General features: G+C 35.5%; 1 protein-coding gene across 1 annotated transcript; it reads right to left on the reverse strand.

Annotated features, from left to right (window-relative positions):
* Positions 1–1530: 1530 nt before the first annotated feature.
* Positions 1531–14791, reverse strand: LOC125651336 (uncharacterized). The gene is made up of 6 exons (XM_048879902.2): positions 14780–14791; positions 14184–14347; positions 13564–13675; positions 13179–13330; positions 7711–8553; positions 1531–2553 (listed from the first exon to the last, which is right to left on the reverse strand). The coding sequence occupies exons 1-6, from the start codon at positions 14789–14791 to the stop codon at positions 2433–2435; spliced, it is 1404 nt and encodes a 467-aa protein (XP_048735859.2). The 3' UTR covers positions 1531–2432.
* Between the last annotated feature and the right edge of the window lie 9831 nt (positions 14792–24622).

Below are 24622 nucleotides of genomic sequence, written 5' to 3' on the forward strand. Positions count from 1 at the left end.
AAGGCTTTGCTTTTCATAAGCTATATGCAAGTTGTAGATAGTAGTTACAAAGCGGAAAGAAAAATGATGTTAATCAATATCACGAAGAAATTCCTCCAATACATAAAGTGTACGATTTTTATCTATGTTTCTCAAATCTAAATTACACTCAACATGGACATTTCGATATTTATACAAATGTGCAACATAGTTTATCTAATGGGTACAGGCGAATTAGTCAGCGGGTCTTCTTTCGTTATTTCCACGTGTAACTTGACGTTTTCGGGAGAGGATAGTGACCTCTTGGTCAAAAGTTTTAGAAACTTATGTACGATCCTTTTGTAAATTTGTATCACAATGAAATGCGTTCAAACCAAAAGCCGTGTATAGCTATAGACCTATTTCTCCCATTAAGTTTCCTTCATCTCGGAGGACATTACTACAGGGTCAAAGGTTAGAGTGATGGAACACAGCCACGAGTGTGATAAAATGAAAAGAACGGCAAACTCCCCGGAAGTGATGTAACATAAAGCTATTGTAAGAAAAGGTATGTTGATGTAAAATAAAAAAAAATAAAAAAAATCCCATTAAGCATAGTTTCCATTCGTAAATTTTGGCTATCATCATTAAATATAGTTTCAAAATCATTTGTCAATCGGTTGGTTGGTTGTATACTGTTTAACGTCCCTCTCGAGAATTTTTCACTCATATGGAGACGCATCATTGCCGGTGAAGGGCTGCAAAATTTAGGCCTATGCTCGGCGCTTACGGCCTTTGAGCTGGGAGGGATCTTTATCGTGCCACACCGGTTGTGACACGGGACCTCGGTTTTTGTGGTCTCATCAGAAGGACCGATTGGTAGCCATTATCATTCAAGGCATCGCACACTACGATATATGTAGTTTACAATAACCAATTCAATTTATTCTCATATTGCACAAAACAACATAGAGAAGATATACATAAATCTAGTACTATGGTTTACAATTGATAAATCTAACACAGTAGGTCACAATTGACAAGCCTGCACTACAGCTTACTATTGTTTACAATTGATAAACCTAATTCTATAGTTTACTATTTATCGAATACCAAACTATGCATTGTTTTTGTTTTGAGTTTATTATTGTCTATGCTAATGAAGTTTTTTAGAACTAAAGTTAAACATGTCTACCTTTCAGAATTATAGTTTAAGGCTTGTATTTTCTTATGATATAAGGAGTTATACATTTTTATACACTAATGTCTTACATTTCCAATGTTTGTGTCTTTTATATCGCTACAAATTGTAATGATAGCCTTTTCCTCACGAATGCGTTACAGTTTTGAACAATGGATACAGATAAATTAAATATTTCTATATCAATGGTTGAGAATTCCAGCAGAAAGGAAAATAAGAAATAAACTTCCTTTCTGGAAATACATGACAGTATGAACTGCAACACTTTCACACCGGCATACTTTTCATAAAGCTCTAACGCGCTTGAAGTGCTAACGCAGTTCGTTTTCGTTTGAGCTTTGACCCCCTCCCCTTCTCTCTCTCTCTCTCTCTCTCTCTCGTTTCAAATGACACATAATCTTAGGTATCGCGACTCGCGTCTGTCTGTTGATTGTCAATGTATTCATTCATTTCCACATTTGTTGCATCATTTCCTAACCTTAGCACAGAATCATACGCACCTCCGGTTCATGAACACACACATGGATATCAATTGATGCAAATCAATCACAATGCAATTACAAGATACAAGCAATGCTGACATAAATATATTTTATTACATCGTATATTGTTTGAAATAGACGTTGTCGTCTGATTGACGACGAAAGGTAACGGAATAAACAAGCAATCGATACATGCAATAGTGAATACAATATAAACGTGTGCAAAAATAATAAGGGATTAGATTTGATTGGTTACTAACGTATTACGTCATGTAACATACCGACGATATTGGTCATAAAACATATCTGGAGTGCAATAAACTAACAGAGATTAAAAAACAATTTACATTTCCTTTCCTTGTTGAACACGAAAATATCCTCAGCGTATTTTCGAGAAAGAAAATACCTTTTAATCCTTTTTCTGAATATTGTCGTCGTTTTTTTGTACTAAAACATGCGATAACTCAAAGGTTCGGTTTCATTAATACGGAAGTACACGTGAATTCTTGTTAGATCTTACTTCGGTGATGATGTCAGGGCGAAAATGGAAAAGTAATACCAGTTATAAATTGAATAATCCACTCAATAAAGGGATTAACAAACACAAGTTCATATCAAAGAACATAACTTTTCTTCCCTTGAACTCACGTATCCATGTGATCACACCCTGTAAAAAAAATCTCCCACATTCTTGTACTCTTCTCGAAAATGGAAAGCAATTTCCTCTCACTTCAAAACTACTGAGTAGAAAAGCAACAATTTCACTTAACGTGTTTGGAGTCACAGTGACGTCATACTAGTTCTGTTTCAAGGGCAATTTCAGACATACCCGAAGTTCCGTTTTCATTGGTCTCTAAAATCCAAGTTTGTGGGTTAACATTGTAAATGTCTTCCGTTTTATTTTGCTGAGCTCTAAAATGAAAAAAAAAAATATGTTCATTATTATCATTTTAAAAATCAACTCTAAAGTTAACTTTATACAATTATGACGTCATTTGGTCTAATTTTAAACACCGGTCACAATAGTGCTCGCCTCATAATCTAGAGTTCCTATTTTTGATTTTACACTAGTAGGGACTGTTCCTTCTCCCAATTCTCGGCATTAGATTGATTGATTGTATATTGTTTTAAATTAACATCCCTCTCGAGAATTTTTTACTCATATGGAGACGTCAACATTGTTGATGAAGGGATGCAAAATTTAGGCCTATGCTCGGCGCTTAAGGCCTTTGGGCAGGGAGGGTTATTTATCGTGCCACACCTGCTGTGACACGGGGGCTCGGTTTTTGCGGTCTCATCCGAATGACCTCCCTATTTAGTCGCCTCTTACGACAAGCAAGGGGTACCGAGGATCTATTCCATTCCGGATTCCCACAGGACGCCCGGCATTAGAAGTGAAAGTCGCGGCTCTTTCGGATGTGGCCTAAAAACGCAAGTCCCGTGAAGAACCCTTACTGGTACAGGTATGAACGCTATGTATAGGTCAAAATTTGAGGCACTTCGTCTAAAGCTGATGAACAATTCCCCAATGAAACGGAAAACAACGTACAAACAAACAATACTACACGGTCCAACATCGCCTGAATACCTTAGGGGACAAGTGGGCCCCTAAATAAGAAATTATTTGAGCCCACATGAAATTTTAGTAGCCCACACATATGAAACTGAAAAATGATTTTTTTTTTAAATGATAAAAAGAGACATAAGATCACATTGCTATTTATTCAAATATTCAAATTCAGTTTCCATAATTCTTTCAAACACTTCTCTCTCATTATCACTTTCATCATCTTTTGCAGATTCACTTTCACCAAAATCAATACCCTGATCATCATCAAGTGCAATGAGGTGCTCACTGTCTTCAACACTCGCCGTAGCTTCTGTATCATTTACCATCACTATTTCCTCAACAGACTCCACACGCTGATCAGATTCCTTATTTTCACATCTTTTAAAGCCAGTATTTGGTCTCCTTGTTAACAAAGAACATGTACTTCAGTGAGTAAATGCATTACTGGGGTTTTAATCCTTAATATCTGCTGATAAAACTTAATTGCTAGGGCATTGTTAAGTGATGATTGTCCAAGCCTACTTCTGATATTTGTTTTAACTAGTTTGAATTGACTGAAGCCTCTTTCTGCCTGTGCACTAGATGGTGCCATTGTTAAAATGAGATCCATGACTGCCAGTATGTGGGGCTATTTATTACTAAACCGTCTGTGCACTTCTACCCAATCAGAGAATGTTGAATTCTTCAAATCACTGAAAATAAAGGTTCTCTTAATTGGTTTTGTTTTCCATTCACATGAATATTTTATTGTAATACTTGTTTCCATGTCATTTGATTATGCAGTAACTATGAAATTGATAGTTTACAATACCTTCCAAAGAGTGATTTTTTACCGTGAAGTCTATTCCAATTCAGCTTCCTCGACACTCACTCCGGCTTCCGCTAGTATCTCAGAGAAGTGTTCCACCAACATTCTAACATCCTCATCTCTATACACTAACAAAAAGAGTAAATTACTTTAATTGATTGATGATGCAAGCTGTAAGAGCAAATAACATTTATATTTACAGGTATACACCATTTATGTATCGCTAGGAACACAAATGTTATGGTTAGTACTTATATAAAGTTGATCTCACCTAAGTTCTCCAATATCATGAATTAAACAAATAAAAATATATGGTCATAACCTATGATAAGTAGTAACAATATTAAAAGAAAAAACTCATAACATGTTAGTTTGTTAGTAAGGATATTAACTGTAATCAAATGCAGGCATTGGAACATGAACTTGTCTAATCTAACTTTTAAATTAAACCTTTCACGGAATCCACTTTTGTGACCAGGCTTTTAAATCTGCTATACGAGTGCATCCTACGATATTAATATGTGAGGTGGATTCGGAAAATCGAGTTTTAAGTGTTTCATGAAAGGTGAAGATAACGAACAGTGATCAATCTCGTAACTCCAATAAGGAATACAAAACAGAGTTGGACTAACACAGACCCCTGGATAAACCAGAGGTGGGATCAGGTGCCTAGGAGGAGTATGCATCCCCTGTCAGCTGGTCACACCCGCCGTGAGCCCTATATCTTGATCAGGTAAACGGAGTTATCCGTAGTCAAAATCAGTGTGCCAAGAACGGCCTAATAATCGGTATTAAATTCGTCAGACAGCATTTGACCCAATGATACGTTGTATTAGCAAACTAGATCGTTATAAAGACCACATAATTTGCGAAATGCTGACTTTAAACGAGAATGTTGGAACCCCTGCTCCATCAACTTGTTTGTCAGTAGCTTGCTTCAATTTAAAAAATGACCATAAGCAGAACAAGCACTTGCGTATCGAATCAGTTGAGAGATATAAACACCATATGCAGGTGATAATGGAATATTGCTACATAATTATGGGAAGTTGACGATGGAGAAGCTGAAATCATCCCGTCTGTCTTAAAGTTGAGTTATTAGTTAAGTCTATCCAGCAGTATGCCACTAGACGAATTAAAATACCTTGCACAGGCATTTATCAATTTGACCCCATGGAAGTCGGATTCATCTTTGACTTTCCTTAAGTTTGGCCCATCACTAAAGTATTTAGTATTAATATTTATCATTGTGCTATGTGATACACGTTATACATCATCATGATCATTAAAATCCAGAAAAAAATAAATCATGATATACCATGTCTTCAGTTTTTCAATAGCTTCCAATGTTGCATTTAGAGCAACATGTTGATTGGCAAGTATACCATTCTGCTCCTGTAACGCTAGGGACAATTTCCTGAATGGCCTAAAGGTATCAATCATGAAATGCAGGAACAAACAATGTCTTTAGTCTTCAGCAGGTTCATAAATCCCTTTGTTTTACTCTTGGCATCAGATGATACACGCTCACCAGTCTCCAATAACTGTCCAAAAAAGATAGTTGTAATGATTATCAATCTGACTAAGAACTATGATATTTTCTAATACTGAAACACTTGTTAAAATAAAAAAAACATGGAAATAGTGTAGCTTTATATAAATTCCACTACTTTATTACTATTCATACATACCTGTCCAAGATGTGTTCTGATGATATTCAATACTACGAGTAACTGGTGTCCTATCCACCGAGTTCCATCAGCCCGTGTTGGTAAAACGAACTTCTCCCCAATTGATATCAAGGCATCGAACGTTCTTCGTAGCATAACATTGTTCAGACTTACTTACTTAGGCCTGAATATAGGCCATCGACAACAGTCCTCCAACAAACTCGATTCTGGGCTGCTTTTGCTGCGTCGTGCCAGGTCATGTCCTGCGCCTTTAATTCTGCCTCCGAGTCACGCCTCCAGGTGTTTCTTGGACGTCTCCTCTTTCTCTTGCCCTGCTGGTTCCAGGTCAGGGCCTGGCGTGTGGTGCTGGAAGGTGGCTTCCTTAGGGTGTGTCCAATCCAGCCCCACTTCCTACGTCTGAATTACATGTCTAATGGTTCCTGTCCTGCTCTATTCCATAGTTCTTCATTTGTAATGTTTTCAGGCCATCGGATGTTGTAGATGCACATAAGACAGGTGTTGTAAAATATCTGGACTACTTCGGGGATAAAATTGAAACAGTCCTTTTAGTGATATTGCACTTTTTTGGTATAGAGGAACTTTTTTCATGACATCTTTTAGAGACAACTTTAATCGATGGGCCATGCAGTGTATGGTTACTATTTTTTGCTGATCAGCTCTTCAAAGGGCGCCAACTCCTGCTCAACATCCAGTCATAACACTTGCCCTATCACAAAAGGCTACAACTTTTCCTGAAAACGATTCCCATTTAATGTTTAAGTTCATACGCAACAAATGTTTTAAACTTTCTACAATATGTTGAGCATCAGCTTTTTCTGTTCTGTGAACGCCCATAACATTTACAACAATGTTTCTAGCGACACAAGTTCTGACAAACCACACTTCTTGCTCAGTTACACTCGAATCAGTTGATCCATCTCGGATAACACATGCAAAAGTCGCCATTTTAACTTGTGCTGTAACTATCTCAAATTCCGTAAATGCAATAAATTTGATAAACTGTTTAGCAGACGCACTATTTCTGTAAGTCCCACCAACGTCAGTCCCTTTAATTTCATCCGAATCACAATGCCACTCATAATCAGATAATGGTCTATTCTTCATCATCAACGCATGATAGTCCGAAACATTTTCGTCAACCTAGCCAAAACATCAGAGTTCATGGACGTCTGACTCTAATACGGGCGTCTTCACACTACCCTTAATTTCCATCGACCTTTTATGAGATTTCGAAAGTTCATGCTTTACAATGTTATCATGTTATAGTTCCAGATACCTGTCGTAAAGATTGAACCTTTCGTGTCGTGCTTTCTGCACACAACACATGTCATCCCCATACCGTCGTCCTCCAGCCATATCCTTCCCTCTTTCCACTTTCGTAGAAATAGACGCGTTCTTTTCGCTTCGTACTCTTTGAAGTTCAACTTCTGGTTTACGTTTTTGGGGGGGTTTGAAGCCCCAGCAATGTACCTCCACATGGCTAAAGCTAAACCGGAAATTGAACTTCGATTATCGTAGGATTCGGATCGGTCGGAACGAAAAGTGTTGATCGGACAATTACGATCGGAAAGAAAAATGTTGATCGAACAATTACGGTCGCCAAAGGGAGAGGGCAAGAACAGGAATTTGGGGCGCACACAAGCAAGTGCGAGTGGGCAAGGGGTGATTTGGAACCCTGTACTACACACATGATTGAATACCACTATGTAGGATTACGTGATAATTAGCATCATGCACATGCTGTATAGTCGTTTTTAGCAGATATATAATTTTGGCATCTTTTGACGATTTCTAAAAATCCCTTCATTTAAGTAAATCATTGTACATATACATTATATAGATTAATAAAAACGAGTTTGTCGAACTTTTATCCCCCAAAATTATATGGTGCACCTTGTAGACCCAAATCTGCCAAATACATGTCTCGCCAAACAAAAACAAAACAAAATACCAAGCTATACGGTATATTGATTGAAAATGATAATGATTAGTTTACTAACCTTAATTTTCTTACGTATATGAAAACCCCAAGTACTGCAATAATGGCAATTATCCCCAAAACTCCTCCAACAATAGCGGGCCAGTACTTCATTGCGTCATCATTGATGGTCTTGCCGTCACCAGGAATTTCTTTCGATGTTTGATGGGTTGATGATATTGGAAAAGATGTTGAAAGAGATGGAGTTGGTTCTGGTGTGGATATACCTGCCACCCTATTCGTTGGAAGTTTATTTTTTGTGGTTTTCGAACCAGAGGTCTTCCTTTGTTGTGTTGTTGACTTTAAGGAAGGTGAGTGTATGGTTGGTTTTAAGGAGGATGAGTGTGTCGTTGGTTTTAAGGTAGTTGATTGTGTTGAGGTCGTTATAGTTTTGGTACTCTTCGGTTCCTGTGACGTCATGTGACTAGAAAGTGATGACAGTAGCAAATCCTCTGTAGGAGATGTAGTCTCTTTATTTTCACTAGATGACATAGTTGTTGTAGTTTCTAAAGCCGTGTATGATATAACTGTTTCTGTTGAAGTGACTGTGTCAGAACTAACCATGGCGTTATCTGTAGAATATGCACTCCCCGCAGTTGTCGATGTGGAATTCTCGTATGTACAGTTCACAGTAGTTTCGTTTGAGTTTAATGTTTTCACTATTGCCGGATTTGTGTTAGTTGTAGGGCATATTCTTCCGGTGCTTGGTTTTTCAGTAGTAAGTAAAAGAATCCAATCCGTAATAGACTGGGGGGTTCCGGTTGGTCGGATTGGACATGGGGTATTTCCAGGGGAACACAATTTGCTGCAATCGTCTTCTTCAAAGTAATACTTATCACAGTTGTATCGAAGAATTAGTCGTAATCTGAAATGATATTCAGTAAGAATTGTTTGTGTTCGGTGCTCAATGAATGTTCAACAGTTACTGTGTTTTGTCTGTAATGACCCTACAAGTTAAAAACTCAATTGATTTTCTATTATAGCTACAATACAACGCGTATTACTTAAGCGTGTCCCAAAGAAAAAGCCATTTGGGTGTATACTTTACCGGACCACAACACAGAGCACAACGGAGGCCCTGACCCAGAATATGTGAAAATTTGATAGTTTAGAGTACTATATACGGGGAATTTTTTTGGTCCCGTGTTATTTTCGCCCTTTGCATTAGAAAACGATTTCACCCAGATTTAAATTCACCCAATTTTATTTCTTGTTACTCTTAAGTAAGGAATGAATCTATATCCGTTCAGTTTTAAAATTGCCAATTTAGCTAAAATAAAGACAATGGGCGTATGTATAATAGGAGACAATTTACCCAGCATACAGTATGTCGGGACGTATAGTCGGCTGGACTTGCATTAAAAGAGGCATATACCGCAAATACGATCCTTAGGCTGTTCAAAATTAATTCTACGTTTAACGTCACCTCAAAACTTCAAAACCTACGATGGAGGGAGGATAAAATTAAACAAACAAAAATTTTAAACAAATGTGTATTTATTGAAAATCACCTATTCAGTGACCCAAAAATCAACAATTTCAAATAATAGACATTGTAGGGTTTTATATTCAAGTCCAAGTCAATTAAACTCACCCAATTTAGTGACCAAAAAGTAATATGTCAAATTAAACACATTGTAGGATTTGATTTTCAAGTCCAAGTCAATTTTTGCGTTTTCCCAGCAAAGACTTTTGCCTTAATCTGGGTTTGTATCCCTCCTGCGAACACACCAAGCAGATAGGGTGAGCAGAAGAGTGGCTTGTGATAACATCAGGTGTTACATCCAATGGATTTTCAGCACAAACATAACACACTAAAGGAAAACTTTTTCTTTTGTGGAAACAGTTGCTAGACACATGTGACTCAGTTAAAATTAAAATTATGATGACAATATTTCATACATTTTTGTAATGACACATCTTAAAGTTTAAAATACGCTTTACTTTGTTTTGTATTGATTTTTTTTTTAATTTGGTTATACAATTTCCTAGATACTATTAATCAGTTTTGAAAGGAAGATGCTAATTTGGTGTACCACAACTAAAAGATCAGGATTGTACATGTATCTTCACTTCTACAAATACAAGGGAGGGTTCCGATAGTTTAGGACGTCTTCAAATAAATTGATTAAAATATTACAGTTTTCTTTTTAGTTCTGTATTTTCAATCGTAGTACAAACTGTCATGAAATAGTATATCGGAACTCTTCAGTGTTGAGAAGGTAAATATGAGATGGTGGCCGTTTGCAAAGGCTTCGAAAATAGCCATCTTTATTTACTGTGGGATTTACACCATGTAAAGGTAAGAAATGCATGTTTCATTATGATAGGGAGTTAATAGGATGTCTAAGGCGAAAAGTTGAAGCGGTCAAGGAATTCAGTTTAACCCATTTTAATCGCTAAAAGCGGCTGAAGTTCAGGCAAGATTTCCTAAATCACTTTGTGTGACACTGGTCTGACATTCGGAAGAGGCGTCAGTCCAAATATCCAGCCTCGACGAATCTCACTAAGATTAGTTCGGTTCAAACCATCTTTGTACGTTTTCTTTACTTTAATAGAGGGCGAAGCCCGAAGGCGGAGCGGAGCTCTCCCTATAGATAACACGTATATACATGTTTAAAAGGAAAATATAGAAAACTAATGAAAAATTAAACCATACCTATGGAACTTAAAAATTTTGGTCCCAATGGCGTCGATTCGAATACTAGCGCGTGGACATGTATTTCTCCATTTTGAATCTTGTGTACCCAAGTTCTGAGATGTTACATAAAATTCTTAAAAGCATGTAAATCTTTGTTTTCTAAATCATATATCTATATAAACGCGATTTGTGCCATGACTCCTATGTTTGTGTATTTGCTAAACACCGACGCTGAATATGACGTCACAATGCACTGTTTACATCAGTTGCATAGAGTTTCCCGCGTTCAATGAATAGGCGGATCAAAAATGTCTAAAGTTAGAATACTTTCGTCGAAGGATAAGAGCTATGCATGAGGGAGATAATCCTTAATTTTGAAATGAATTTCTACATTTTATAACAGCAATTAAATATACATCCGTATTTTCAAGCTAGTACAACTAATTCTTACTTATTTATTGAAAACAAAACCAAAAATCATCTGCATCGACTCCAATGTTGTAAAGTCTAACAGAAAAATAGTACGTGAATATCAAACCGATGTATAACATTTCCAGAATATGCAACGATTTTGTCTTTTCTAAATAAATATCTCAATAGAACTTAAAATCCAAATTTGATTTATTTTAGTAACAAATGACGTTGCAGACCTACCCCTACATGTAGTACCGCTGTATAGGGAACATAAGCCATCGGCAATAAAAACAAATCAATTTCCTGAAATTTTATGAGAACTGTTTTTGAATTAAGCAAATTAATGACTTGTTTAGTCATGATTTTATCCCTTCAGATACGTTTCAACAAGAGATGCTTACTCCTTCTAAGCACCTGATCCCATATCTGGTATGCCCAGGGATCTGTGTTTGTCCTTCTCTTAATTTTGTATGTTTTATAGGATTTATTAGATTGATCACATATTGTTAATAAAAAAAGAAATGTATTTTCGACAACATTTCAACAGATATACCTGACAACAACGACAACACACACTTCACTTCGTGCTACATGTACATTAAAGGATAATCTATTTTTAGCCTCTAAGTATACGAAACCGTGGCTGTGAAAAGCTTTGTGGATTGCTTCGATGTGAAGAGTTTGTATACACGAATCTTATCAGAAAATTCTAATCTTCCTACTTAGTCTCCGAAAGCTGAATTAGTGCAAGTATAAACAGATCTGTAATCTTAACAATAATAGAAGGTCCAAAATATGTGGCAGGTAGCCATTTTCTTATCAGATTGTCATTATTCAGCTATTAAAGACAATCGCAGTATCAAATGTCATATTTGGTGACGTCAATGATTATGCACTGTCAATTTTTCAAATTTCATCCCAAGATTGATTTCGATATTAAGTACAAAACCCAGATCTGGAGCTTCCATCTATGGAATGCTTCGTCTTGAGATATGGTATGAAACTGATCGTTTCAGTGCTTCATGATGAAATAGATTCCATTCACGATGCAAAAAGCCTGCGCTACGTTGTATACAATTCCAGTCGAACACTTTATATACACCAGTGAGTTTTGTTAAGTAAATCCAATCGAACACTTTATATACACCAGTGAGCTTTGTTAAGTAAATCCAATCGAACACGTAATATGTTTCGATGCATTTTGTGTAAGTAAATGAAATGGAACACTTTGTATGTACCGATGAATTTTAAGTAAATGAAACCAATCACTTTAAATGTACCGATGAGCTGTACTCACGTTAAATGTACCGATGAGCTATACTCACTTTAAATGTACCGATGAGCTATACTCACGTTAAATGTACCGATGAGCTATACTCACTTTAAATGTACCGATGAGCTATACTCACTTTAAATGTACCGATGAGCTATACTCACGTTAAATGTACCGATGAGCTATACTCACTTTAAATGTACCGATGAGCTATACTCACGTTAAATGTACCGATGAGCTATACTCACTTTAAATGTACCGATGAGCTATACTCACTTTAAATGTACCGATGAGCTATACTCACTTTAAATGTACCGATGAGCTATACTCACTTTAAATGTACCGATGAGCTATACTCACGTTAAATGTACCGATGAGCTATACTCACTTTAAATGTACCGATGAGCTATACTCACGTTAAATGTACCGATGAGTTATACATGTACTCACTTTAAATGTACCGATGAGCTATACTCACTTTAAATGTACCGATGAGCTATACTCACTTTAAATGTACCGATGAGCTATACTCACTTTAAATGTACCGATGAGCTATACTCACGTTAAATGTACCGATGAGCTATACTCACTTTAAATGTACCGATGAGCTATACTCACGTTAAATGTACCGATGAGCTATACTCACGTTAAATGTACCGATGAACTATACTCACGTTAAATGTACCGATGAGCTGTACTCACGTTAAATGTACCGATGAGCTATACTCACGTTAAATGTACCGATGAGCTATACTCACTTTAAATGTACCGATGAGCTATACTCACTTTAAATGTACCGATGAGCTATACTCACTTTAAATGTACCGATGAGCTATACTCACGTTAAATGTACCGATGAGCTATACTCACTTTAAATGTACCGATGAGCTATACTCACGTTAAATGTACCGATGAGTTATACATGTACTCACTTTAAATGTACCGATGAGCTATACTCACTTTAAATGTACCGATGAGCTATACTCACGTTAAATGTACCGATGAGTTATACATGTACTCACTTTAAATGTACCGATGAGCTGTACTCACGTTAAATGTACCGATGAGCTATACTCACGTTAAATGTACCGATGAGCTATACTCACGTTAAATGTACCGATGAGCTGTACTCACGTTAAATGTACCGATGAGCTATACTCACGCTGTCTTGTTTTGTGATCGAATTCCAAATTCTGTATCATTTCTGTAGTTGAGATCCGGTTTTGCATATTGAAACGTGAATCTAAATTTATCCACTAAATTTCTGTTTTCTCTGTTCATGTCGTAGATACTAACAAGTATGTCCACTTCTCCCTTAAATAACAAGAATTTCTGCTTTAAAAAATTCACATATCAAGAAAAATCTCCCTTCATTGTGAGAGTACGAAAATGAACGGAAGATTAAATATCAAAGTCTGGTCGCCCACAAGAACATTTCAAATTTAACTGTTGATTTGAAAAAAGAGTTTTGTTTCTGTTTTTCCACAACGATGTAGTTGAACTGCATTTGTTCGTAAATTTACTTGGTGACTGTGTGATCTACTTACGGGCCACTTCCGGAATGAGAATGACAACGGATTTTTCATTTCATATGACGACGGTATTGTTATAACTTTGGATCCCAGAATCGTTGTTTCCAAAGGAGTTTTGGTTTGTTTCCTACAAATGATATGAAAGTGTATTTAGCCAAACTTATTTGAAGTCAACTGTTTTCCAAACAAGTTAGCTTGAAACAAGTTAGCTTGCAAAAATCGTTATCATCATCTTTTATTCCACATTGAATCAATGAATATTTATTCAGAGTTATTTCGTGTCATCTAAAAAATGAATGAATACATGGGGTTACTAACTGCGATGCTTCACGCCGAAGCGCGTTACCGTTTTTTTTTTTAATTTACACTCTACTTTAAATTCTGTTAGAATTATCATCCATTAAAACAGACATACTACATTCATCATTGTTCACAACTGCAGCGTATTCATGGCAAAATGGTTATCATTACAATTTTGATATCAAATGCAAAAATATAGAGTAATAAAAACTTTGAATAATGCATGCATTATTACAGATTATGAGACTGTTATTGGTAAAGTTATATTGCAAATTGCAAGTCATACCAAAAAATGGGTTTCTTCAGATTGACAAAAAAAATGTTATATTGCTTACTCGTCTAGACCAACAACGGTAACATCAAACAGCAGACGACAATCGGAGGAACAGTAGTCAGGGTTTTCTCCTCCACAACACGTTCCATTGAAAGTTCTGTTCGTGGGGTTAGAAAAACCGAGCAACCCAACAAATAGCGAGCCGTTTGCCGTCACTACAGCAACCTGTAATGATACATGTATATTGAAAGAGGGACAACTCACATTTTCCTGCATTTTCCCCCAGTCTTTTTATATCATCTCTACAAGAAAATGTTTTGAGTAATTATATTTGTTTATTAATTTGATGTAAAAAGAAAAACCAAAAAACAAAGAGAGAGAGAGAGAGAGAGAGAATGTTGTGTTATCGTAGAAAATCCTAGTCTTAAGAGACAAATAACAGAATACAAATGTACGTGAATAATGCATGATTATGGGTTTCTGATTTATGCTGTGATCCTTCGTGACGGAAAAGGGGAATCTCTTTTACTGTGTCACTATTTCAGCATGGATATCAAAGTTATTCAGCAATGACATCCAATTCTTTTTATCTCGTTGGTGTTTTTTTTTTTGGGGGGGGGGGGTGTTTACTAATACGTCAAACATGTAGTCACTTACTATTGTTAACATTTTGGAATTAGAACTGCAAAGATGTCAAACTTTCTGAATCCGTTATTTTTAGGTCACCTGAATAAACTCGGGTGACCTATTGCAATTGGTTGTCGTCGTCCGTCGTGCGTTAACAACTGAACATTTCTAACTTCTTTTTTAACTTTTTAACTATTCCAATTCTTTTCATATTTGGTATGAAGCATCTTTGGGACAAGGGGGGTAGGAATTGACCAATTTTCAAAAGCCATCTTCTCTACAACTGCACATGTGTAAGAAAAACTAAATGCATAGTGATGTAGAGCAGGAAGGCCTCTACCAAAATTGTAAATTTTATGATCCCCGGTTAGGGGTTTTGACTCCAGGGCGGGGCCAAACTTAGTACATTGTATATTGTGTTTATGTGTGAAATACTTAAACAACGTGATCTTTAGTGCTATTGATGCTAAATTGAAAGTGAATGAATATTTAGGAAGAGCAAGTAGTCCTTTACCAAAATTGTAAATTTATGATCCCAGGGGTAGGGGTTTTGGTATCAGAGTGGGACCAAAATGGTCAGTTATTAAATGTGTGAACAATAGAAATTTTTAACTTCTTATTGATAACTACTATTCCAATTATTTTCAAATTTGGTATGAAGAGATATGATATTCACAAGGAGTAAATATAAATATAAATACCATATGCAGGTGATAATGGAATATTGCTACATAAATATGGAAAGCTGACGACGGAGAGGCTGCAGTCATACCGTTGATCAAAAAGTTGATATGGTGTTTTTGTCTCTCAACTGATTCGATACGTAAGAGCTTGTTCTGTGTATTCTAGCCCGGATCCTTACGGGCCCATGCATATGTATACTAGCTAGTATTTGGTCATTTCAATGTAATTATTACATGTTAAATGAAACATCTCTCGGTATGTGTTGCTTTTGTCTTTGTCACAACTTTTTAAATTTTACATGACTATACTAAACTTCAGGGTTATTTCTTCCCCAAAGTACGTAAAACGTAAATGAAATACTCGGTAGCCCTCCAGCAGGACACGAGAAATAGCCGAGAATACATGTCATCGTTTTCTATATGAACGAAGAACATAAATGTGATACAGTTGGGTTTTTTTTCAAATGTGCAATTTATCAATTCGAGGTTTCAAATATATATAAACTCTTATAAAGGTCATGTATGATTGGACTTGGACAAAGTTTCCGCTGGAATTTGTCTATTTGCCATACCGGGGTCGTGTTAATCAAACAAGTACGCCCGTTCAGGACTAATTGGATTTTGATACCTAAGGCTTAGGGTTCCAACAGACATGAAACCGATTATCACATGTCCAAAATCTACTCAATTGACAAGTAAATATAAATTTGGTTACACGGTAATGAGACAGTGGCATAAAAAGGAATTCCATTCTAAATACCATTGCGACATTTGATGGGATGAAAGTCAGAGTGACGTTTCGTTTTTAAGAGAGGCACCTCGATGATGCTTTTCTACCAAAAAATGTTTTTAAAAGTGATAAGAAAAATATTGTCTTTTCTAGACTACACAAATCTAATAATAAACAGGTGAAAAATATATTTTGGAAATAATATCTACTATTTGATTGGAGATTGTTTAAGATTTACGCTTCACTCGTATCGAACCATCACCAGGGGGCAGTGCCACAACTGTCTGAAATGTTCTACTGATACATAATGATCAGAACGTTTCAACGATTCTGTGCGGAAGTCAGTGTAAATTTAACATTCCTTCAAACAGACATTCCTTTTCGGTCTTATCTTACCTCATCACTGCTTTATCTATCTGAGGGCTACAAACAAACGATAAATTGCAGTTATTAGTCCCATCTTTCCTTTTCATCAGTCGCCGTATTCAATCTATTTTTCGCAGATTTTGGAAATGTTTCCTTAAATAGGAATGTCATGATAAATTGTTCAGAACTCATTGCCGCATTTGTTTATATAATCAGTGGGATTTTCTGAACATTGGCGCTGTTTATGCAGATAAGGATAATTACGAAAGCATCCAGCATACTGCGTCTGTAGGAAACATTGAAATATTTCAAACACTTTGAAACTTTCATGTGGCTAAGAAGTATAGAACAGAACGTGTAGGAGAATTAGGAACTCATTTGAAATGACCTGAATGTTTATCACTTAAATAAAATACAGAAACTGCTCCTTCTATGCATGTTACTTACGATATGAAAGCTAGCTATAGGTGAACATATCATTATTATGAATTGTATGAACATTTGATAAAGTTTTGTTTTTAATTTGGAATTTGCTAACAAAAAATCTAAAGGAATGCCACCATAGGCAAAAATAAAGGTACTTAGCGCTTATCGAAGACTTGATGTATTGGGGCCACAACATCCCGGTAAAGGATGTGCGGTAAATGCAAAGCCTTATCTCTTCCGGGGCCATTAAGCTACCAAACAAAGCTTTCGCTTTATGATAAAAGAGAGATAGAAAGAAAGAAAAAGAGATTAAATAAGATCACAGCATTCTTTACTTCCTATCCTATATCGATTACAAATATCCTATATAGATTACGAATAATTATGATCATGGAAAATATATGTTATTATGATCAAGGACGATGAACAGGAAATGTTCTTAGGAAATAAAAAAACTACTTTCAATTTTTGTTCAGAAAATGTAACGTTGATTATTTAAGAATTTTACTTGAATTCAATTCATAATTTCAAAGTTGCGTTCAAAATGTAACTTCATTAGGATACACTTATAAATTTATGATGTAAATTTCCGATTTCAAATGTAAATTTCAAATCATCATTTCAACGTATCACTGACTGTACTTATATTTTACGACACGGGAGAATGATTCATAAAACGGAATACATCAGGGGTTAAATCATTCTGAAGGTTCTAACACTTTTTGAAATACTTCAAGACGAGATCTCAATAGTTTACCAAGAGTACTCACCGTTAATTTGAAAACCAGAACAGCAAAATAAAGCATCCTGACCTCCAATTGTTAACCAGTATGGTGTTACATGTAATTTGACCTCACATCTTTAAAACTCATCGCTTGACTCAAAACCAACAGAACGTGTCAATTCTAGCATTGATTAATACGATACATCAACAAGTGTCTAGAAGGTGTCGAGATTGAGAGACAACTTTTCTTCGATACTCACAGTGGCGGTGTTCGGCCAGTGATGGCAAACAACGCATGCAGACACAGAGAGGTGACTTTCATTGCCTCCTCTTTACCAAGGTATGTCGGAAGGTAAACATTGTCCTTATCAAATACACAGAAAGAACCTGATTGCTTGAGAGTCACCGTGCTTTTGATTGAATATATATATGGACTAGTTTTGTATTTCATTACATAATTTGTTTTAACAGAGTAAATCAATCGCCACCGCTACGTCTAGATCAGAGTTTGTGTCGGCCCTCTACCGCTTGAATGTGTGTATTTGTGGCAATAGTTTTGCTGAAGAGGGCACTTAAACCAGCGTCTTCGAACTCTATTGATACTGTTAGTTTGAAACTTTCGTATAGCTACATTTGCAGTATATATATATATATATATATATATATATATATATATATATATATACTGTTGGTGGACTGTTAGTCCCTGAGGGTCTCTACAGCCCAGTAGCTAAGTACTTCGTTACTAACTTGAAAATACGGATGTACATAGTATATTTAATTGTTGTGATAAAATTTAGAAACTCATTTCAAAATTAAGGATTATCTCCCTCATGCATAGCTCTTATCCTTAGACGAATTTGACTCCACTTTTGGCACTCTGTTTTCCCCTAAAATAGTTCTAGCAAGTTTATCGTTATTTCGGATTTCAAACATTTCGGTTGAGCATCACTGAAGAGACATTATTTGTCGAAATGCGCTGCATCAAAATTGGTGCCGTATAAGTTTTACACACACACACACACACACACACACACACACACACACACACATATATATATATATATATATATATATATGAGAAATATATTTTGGTTCCAGCTGACAAAGCTTGTAACAACATTGTCTTTGTAAGGCTATTTTATACAACTGTATATTAAACGAACTTGGCATTAACTCCATTTTTGGTAATCGTACTTATACTCCAACTGCCCATTCAAAAGATGAAAATCTTTAAAACCATACTTCAGTTTTAGACACATTCAATATCGCAATCAATGGGTTGAATGAATATGAGTTACCGTACCTATACTGGATTCCAAAACTACATAAAAACCCTTACAAACAAAGAGAAATCGCTGGATCCAGTAAGTGCTCTACCAAACCCCTATCTATGCTCCTCACGAAAATATTAACAGCTGTGCTGTGAAGGAGAAACTTCAAACTTACTGTGCGGCTACATATGCCAGAAGTGGTATAAATCAAATGAGAATTCTAAGAAATTCTAAAATATTTTAGCTAACATGAAATCGCAAAACTTTTCTCAGATCAACAACATCAAAACCTATGACTTTTCAACACTTTACACGACCATTCCTCACGATAAATTAAAGAGTAGACTTTTTCGAATCATAGACAGTTGCTTTTTCAATAAAAATAGAAAACGGAAATATTTATACCTAGTGATTAATAATTCAAAAAATTACTTAAAGTTTGTTAAACACCACTCTGATTCCATGCACAAGTATTCTGAAGTTGAAATAAAAGACATGCTAAAGTTCCTCATTGACAATATCTTTGTGGTCTTTGGTTACAGGTCTTCCAACAATCTGGCGGAATTCCCATGGGCATGAATTGTGCTCCTTTGTTAGCTGACCTGTTTTTATAATCGTATGAAGCAGAATTTATTCAGAAACTTCTACGTGAGAAGAAAAAATCTCTCGCTGTGACCTTCAATTCGACTTTTAGATATATCGATGACGTTTTGTCTATTAACAATGATAGCTTTCCTTCATATGTCGATTCGATATATCCCTGCGAGCTCGAAATAAAAGACACCACACAGTCGTCCACTTCTGCTTCATACTTAGACATTTTATTGAAAGTAAATATTAACGGCAAACCAACAACTCAACTTTATGACAAACGGGATGATTTCAGCTTCTCCATCGTCAACTTCCCATATTTATGTAGCAATATTCCATTATCACCTGCATATAGTGTTTATATATCTCAACTGATTCGATACGCAAGAGTTTGTTCTGCGTATTGTCAGTTTTTAAATCGGTTTTTGAATAGATTCTGCATCATTTGAATATAGAAACAGGTCAGCTAACAAAGGAGCACAATTCGTGCCCATGGGAATTCCAACAGACTGTTGGAAGACCTGATCACCAAACACCACGAAGATATTGTCAATGAGGAACTCTAGCATATTTTTATTTCAACTTCAGAGTACTTGTGCGTGGAATCAGAGTGGTGTTTAACAAAGTAAGTTTTTGAATGACTGATCACTAGATTAGCCTGGTACCCGAGGCCTTCCGATGTTCAAAGAACGAAGTCCAGGCATCGGATGTCGAATGGATTCTTCCACTGATCAAAATCCAATATGGCGGACTCAATGATAAGTAATGGGAATGTACGTAAATGAGCGTATCATGGCTTAATTAGTTGTGTCACTTTCGATTTTATGTCATTAGTTGCCAAAGACAGACCTTGGGAAATGTATAATGCTTGGATTTCCATGTGACACGCTTGTTTGATATAGTCTTATCCCTTTGTTTTCAAGTAAGTAGGTGATTCATTAACTCGCATATTTTTCACGTGTATTAAATTAAATCTAACCGTGTCACTTCGTTTTTTCTACTATTGATGGGTTGCATTGGGTTGCTGGCGAAGATATATACTGAGTTTTATAGATGACACGCACCAGGTTTCTTATTTTAAACCGACAATTTCAGATCGAATTTCCTAGACTCATTTTTGGATAATTTTTATTACATATAGATCTAATGACGTGCTTTACTTTGATAAGACTATAGGCTATAGCTGAAGTTTATATGATGACTTTCTTGTGCGATGATAGGGGTGTTTTAAGCTTTTATTGGACTTGTAGTGTACAATTTTACAGATTCTCAATATTATATATGTATATTAATCGTTTTAATTTCAGATGAATTTCCATACATATGGAAAGAAGAAACACATGATAGTAGATGAAAAAAACACCCTCATCTATAATACTTCATGAATATGCAAAACCATGCCAACAGGTATAATAAGATATATATATTGCTTGTGTAGCAGATAAGGCTATTTATGCATTTTATAATTCAGTAACATGGTGTCTGACAGTGTAATTATTTAATTCTTATGTTGACCTGCCAAGTTTATGTTTGATCCAATAGGCTTGATTTAAAGGTTCTGTTGTTACTTTGGTTTACTTTGAATATTCGTCAGATTTCAGAAGGGGTTACTAACAATGTCATTGTCAACAGTTACTATTCCTCACTGATTCACTGTCCTGTTTGTCTAAAATTATATTTGTGGGTCGGTCCACAATTTTTATACATTACCAAAAGTTATACATTGAGGTATTCTATTTTTGTGTTAGCATTATATTTTGCATTTGTTTGTAACTCAAATTCTATGTCTTCTTTATGAGAGAACTGAGTTCATACACTTCAATTTAAAAATCTTAGGCTGTAGTTGCCAGGAATTCTGTATCACAACAAAAACAAATTTTACATAATGTGAAGTACACAATATGGCACTATAGTAACATTTCATTGTTATGCTTTTGCACAAACTCATTGTACTGCTTGGATTTGATAATAAAATCACACCTGCTAAAGCTTCAAAGAAAAAATGTAGAAGATCACAATCTGGAGAAACCCAAGACAGTCATCCCCCAAAACAAAGTTTTGCATTTATGTTTCTCTCACTGTATTGCAAATTTCAAGATAGTTTTCAATACATTAAATTTGTGGTACTTGTGTACCAAATTAATGACTCTTAATATAGTTTTGTGGAAAAAGGAAAAGAAAGATAACGAGAATGATCTCTTTATTTTACCATGTAGTCTACAGACTCCAGATGGAAAAAGACAGAAAAAGAACTTCTAAAGGGGTATTCAAGGACCCATCCTCCTCCACACTAATTCATATTGGAAGGAATTAACATTCAACTTGAATGAAGAATTACAGACTTCCAGAACAGGTTAACAACTAAATCAATTTGTTACAGTCTGTTATTTCAAGTTTCCCACCTCTTACAGCAATAACAAAAATAATTATTTCTGGCATGTAAAGGTGTGAGAAGTTTATCATATTCTAAAACATGTTCTATTTGTTAGTGGAAGAAATTCAATCCCAAATTGATTATATTAGATACTGACAATTTCTGTATTGATAAAACACAATAGTGAAAAATGCATGATTTTTTTGTATGGAATGAACTGACCTTCCTTCAGAAGACTTCCTTGAAAATGAGAATTTTTTGAGTGGAAGTGAAGAATATGGGATGCATACAAGCAGACATCAGCATTCCCTCCCTCTTGTTTGTGTAAGTAAAACCTTCATGAATATAAAACTTTAGATGAAAAGGGAAATATATTGACATTCAAAATTCACAGTTGGTTGTTCATCTTCTGCAAAAATTACAGACTTGTTTCATTATTTATATGATAAAATACATGTAACGACATAATTAATATTTATGATGTATGTGCATTGTGTATTTACTACTATTCCTGATCCATATCGATGCAAATCTTTACTGATTATACTGATGTTTTGTGATGCAAGGTGAAGATAACGAACAGTGATCAATCTCATAACTCCTACAAGCAATACAAAATAGATAGTTGGGCAAACACGGACCCCTGGACACACCAGAGGTGGGATCAGGTGCCTAGGAGGAGTAAGCATCCACTGTTGTTTTTAATTTTTAGATCAGAGGTGAGTTCTTTGAGAAAGACTTATGGAGGAAGTTTGATAGTGTCAGTTCTCAGATCAAGAAGTTAGCTAACATTAGGAGGAGTAGTAATTCATTCCACTGTATGGCCAGAGAAATTATGACATAAAAGACCTGAAAAAGTAGATTTGGCATTGTTTCATGTGGAAATTGAAGAATCTTTGAAATGGATACATGCAACACAGACATGTTTCAATTACTTCGGGATAAAACTTATGAGGAATTTTGCTAACTTTCAGATGGGAATGTGTTGCACAAGAAATGCTTGATCACAACCTTCTTTTATTAGAAACCTTTTCTATGCAAATAATTATTTTAAATGAAATTTAGCTATTTCATTAGACTAGTAAACATGTTTTCTGTGCAAGTGTGTGTCTTTGATATTAAATGCTATGATATATTGAAGTATTCTTAAACAATGGAAGATCTCTACTAGTTCTTTCAAAGGAAAGCCAACAACAGGAATCGAACCTGTTCCTCCATCGTACAGATACGAAAGTGTGCACCAGTACACCAAGTTGGCATATATTAAGAACTAGTAGCCTTGGAGAGTAAATATTGTATTATTCTTGTACAGTTGATACTGGTTGGTGTGATATATATATATATATATATATATATATATATATATATATATATATATATAGTGTGTGTGTGTGTGTGTGTGTGTGTGTGTGTGTGTGATATACATACAGCTTAGTATATATAATGTATGCCTCATGTTTGCTAGTCGTCAATAAAGCATGAATTGAATATATTCCTTGTTCATGAAGAAAGTCTAATATTCTGAACTTTAGATACATCTAGCATTTTTGTATGTGAAATACCTTTAAATCTAGCTGAGAGAAATGTCTTTGTAACCCAGTGATTATCTGGGTCAGAATAGGTCCTCTGCGCCTGATTGATATGAGAAAAGAGTTAACATAGAGTGATCATTGAATAAGATTGTTAACTGAAATCTTGTGGCACAATTAATTAAGAACAGTCTGATCCTGACTGCTCAAAAGGCCAAAGTATCAAGTATAGGTCTAAATACAGGCAATTGATGGTGACCCTTGAATATGAATGAATTTTAAACAATAGAGAATCAAACAATGATTGTAACTGACATATATATGATGTACATTAAAATATATTAAGAACTGAACTAGCATAAGATCACAACATAAAAGGGCCTGAAAATCGTTGAATGGAAGTTCTTGGGTCCATATGAGTGAAATATTCTCGAGAGGGACGTTAAACAATATACAAATATACAGGCAATCGATCTTGAGGCCAAAACTTATTTCCACATTGTGTTTACATAATTAGTGCATGTAGGTTTAACTTGTATCTTTCTAGGATAAAATGTTATGTTGCTTAATATCAATTATTTACAAAATGCAAGGGTGACTCATCAACAGCTAGCAGTTGCAATAATATTTATACTGCTCAACAAGGATAACCAGTCAAAATGAGTCGAGGAAATTCGATCTGAAATTGTCGGTTTAAAATAACAAAACTGGTGCGTGTCATCTATAAAACTCAGTATATATCTTCGCCAGCAACCCAATACAACCCATCAATAGTAGAAAAAACGAAGCGACACGGTTAGATTTAATTTAACACACGTGAAAAATATGCGAGTTGATGAATCACCTACTTACTTGAAAACAAAGGGATAAGACTATATCAAACAAGCGTGTCACATGGAAATCCAAGCATTAAACATTTCCTAAGGTCTGTCTCTGGCAACTAATGACATAAAATCGAAAGTGACACAGCTAATTAAGCCATGATACGCTCATTTACGTACATTCCCATTACTTACCATTGAGTCCGCCATATTGGATTTTGATCAGTGGAAGAATCCATTCGATAACCGATGCCTGGCCTTCGTTCTTTGAACATCGGAAGGCCTCGGGTACCAGGCTAATCACTAGATATGAATATTTCCGTTTTCCGTTTTTGTTGAAGAAGCAACTGTCTAT

Source organism: Ostrea edulis, chromosome 5 (assembly GCF_947568905.1).
Source record: "Ostrea edulis chromosome 5, xbOstEdul1.1, whole genome shotgun sequence".
Classification (NCBI taxonomy): domain Eukaryota; kingdom Metazoa; phylum Mollusca; class Bivalvia; order Ostreida; family Ostreidae; genus Ostrea; species Ostrea edulis.

What these genes read in the sequence shown, in the direction of transcription:
- LOC125651336 (XM_048879902.2), bottom strand. An exon ending in TCTCATTCCGGAAGTGGCCC is followed by an intron (nt 13,331 to 13,563) that starts GTAAGTAGATCA and finishes TTGTTATTTAAG; the next exon opens with GGAGAAGTGGACATACTTGT. An exon ending in ATATACGTAAGAAAATTAAG is followed by an intron (nt 2,554 to 7,710) that starts GTTAGTAAACTA and finishes TTTTCATTTTAG; the next exon opens with AGCTCAGCAAAATAAAACGG.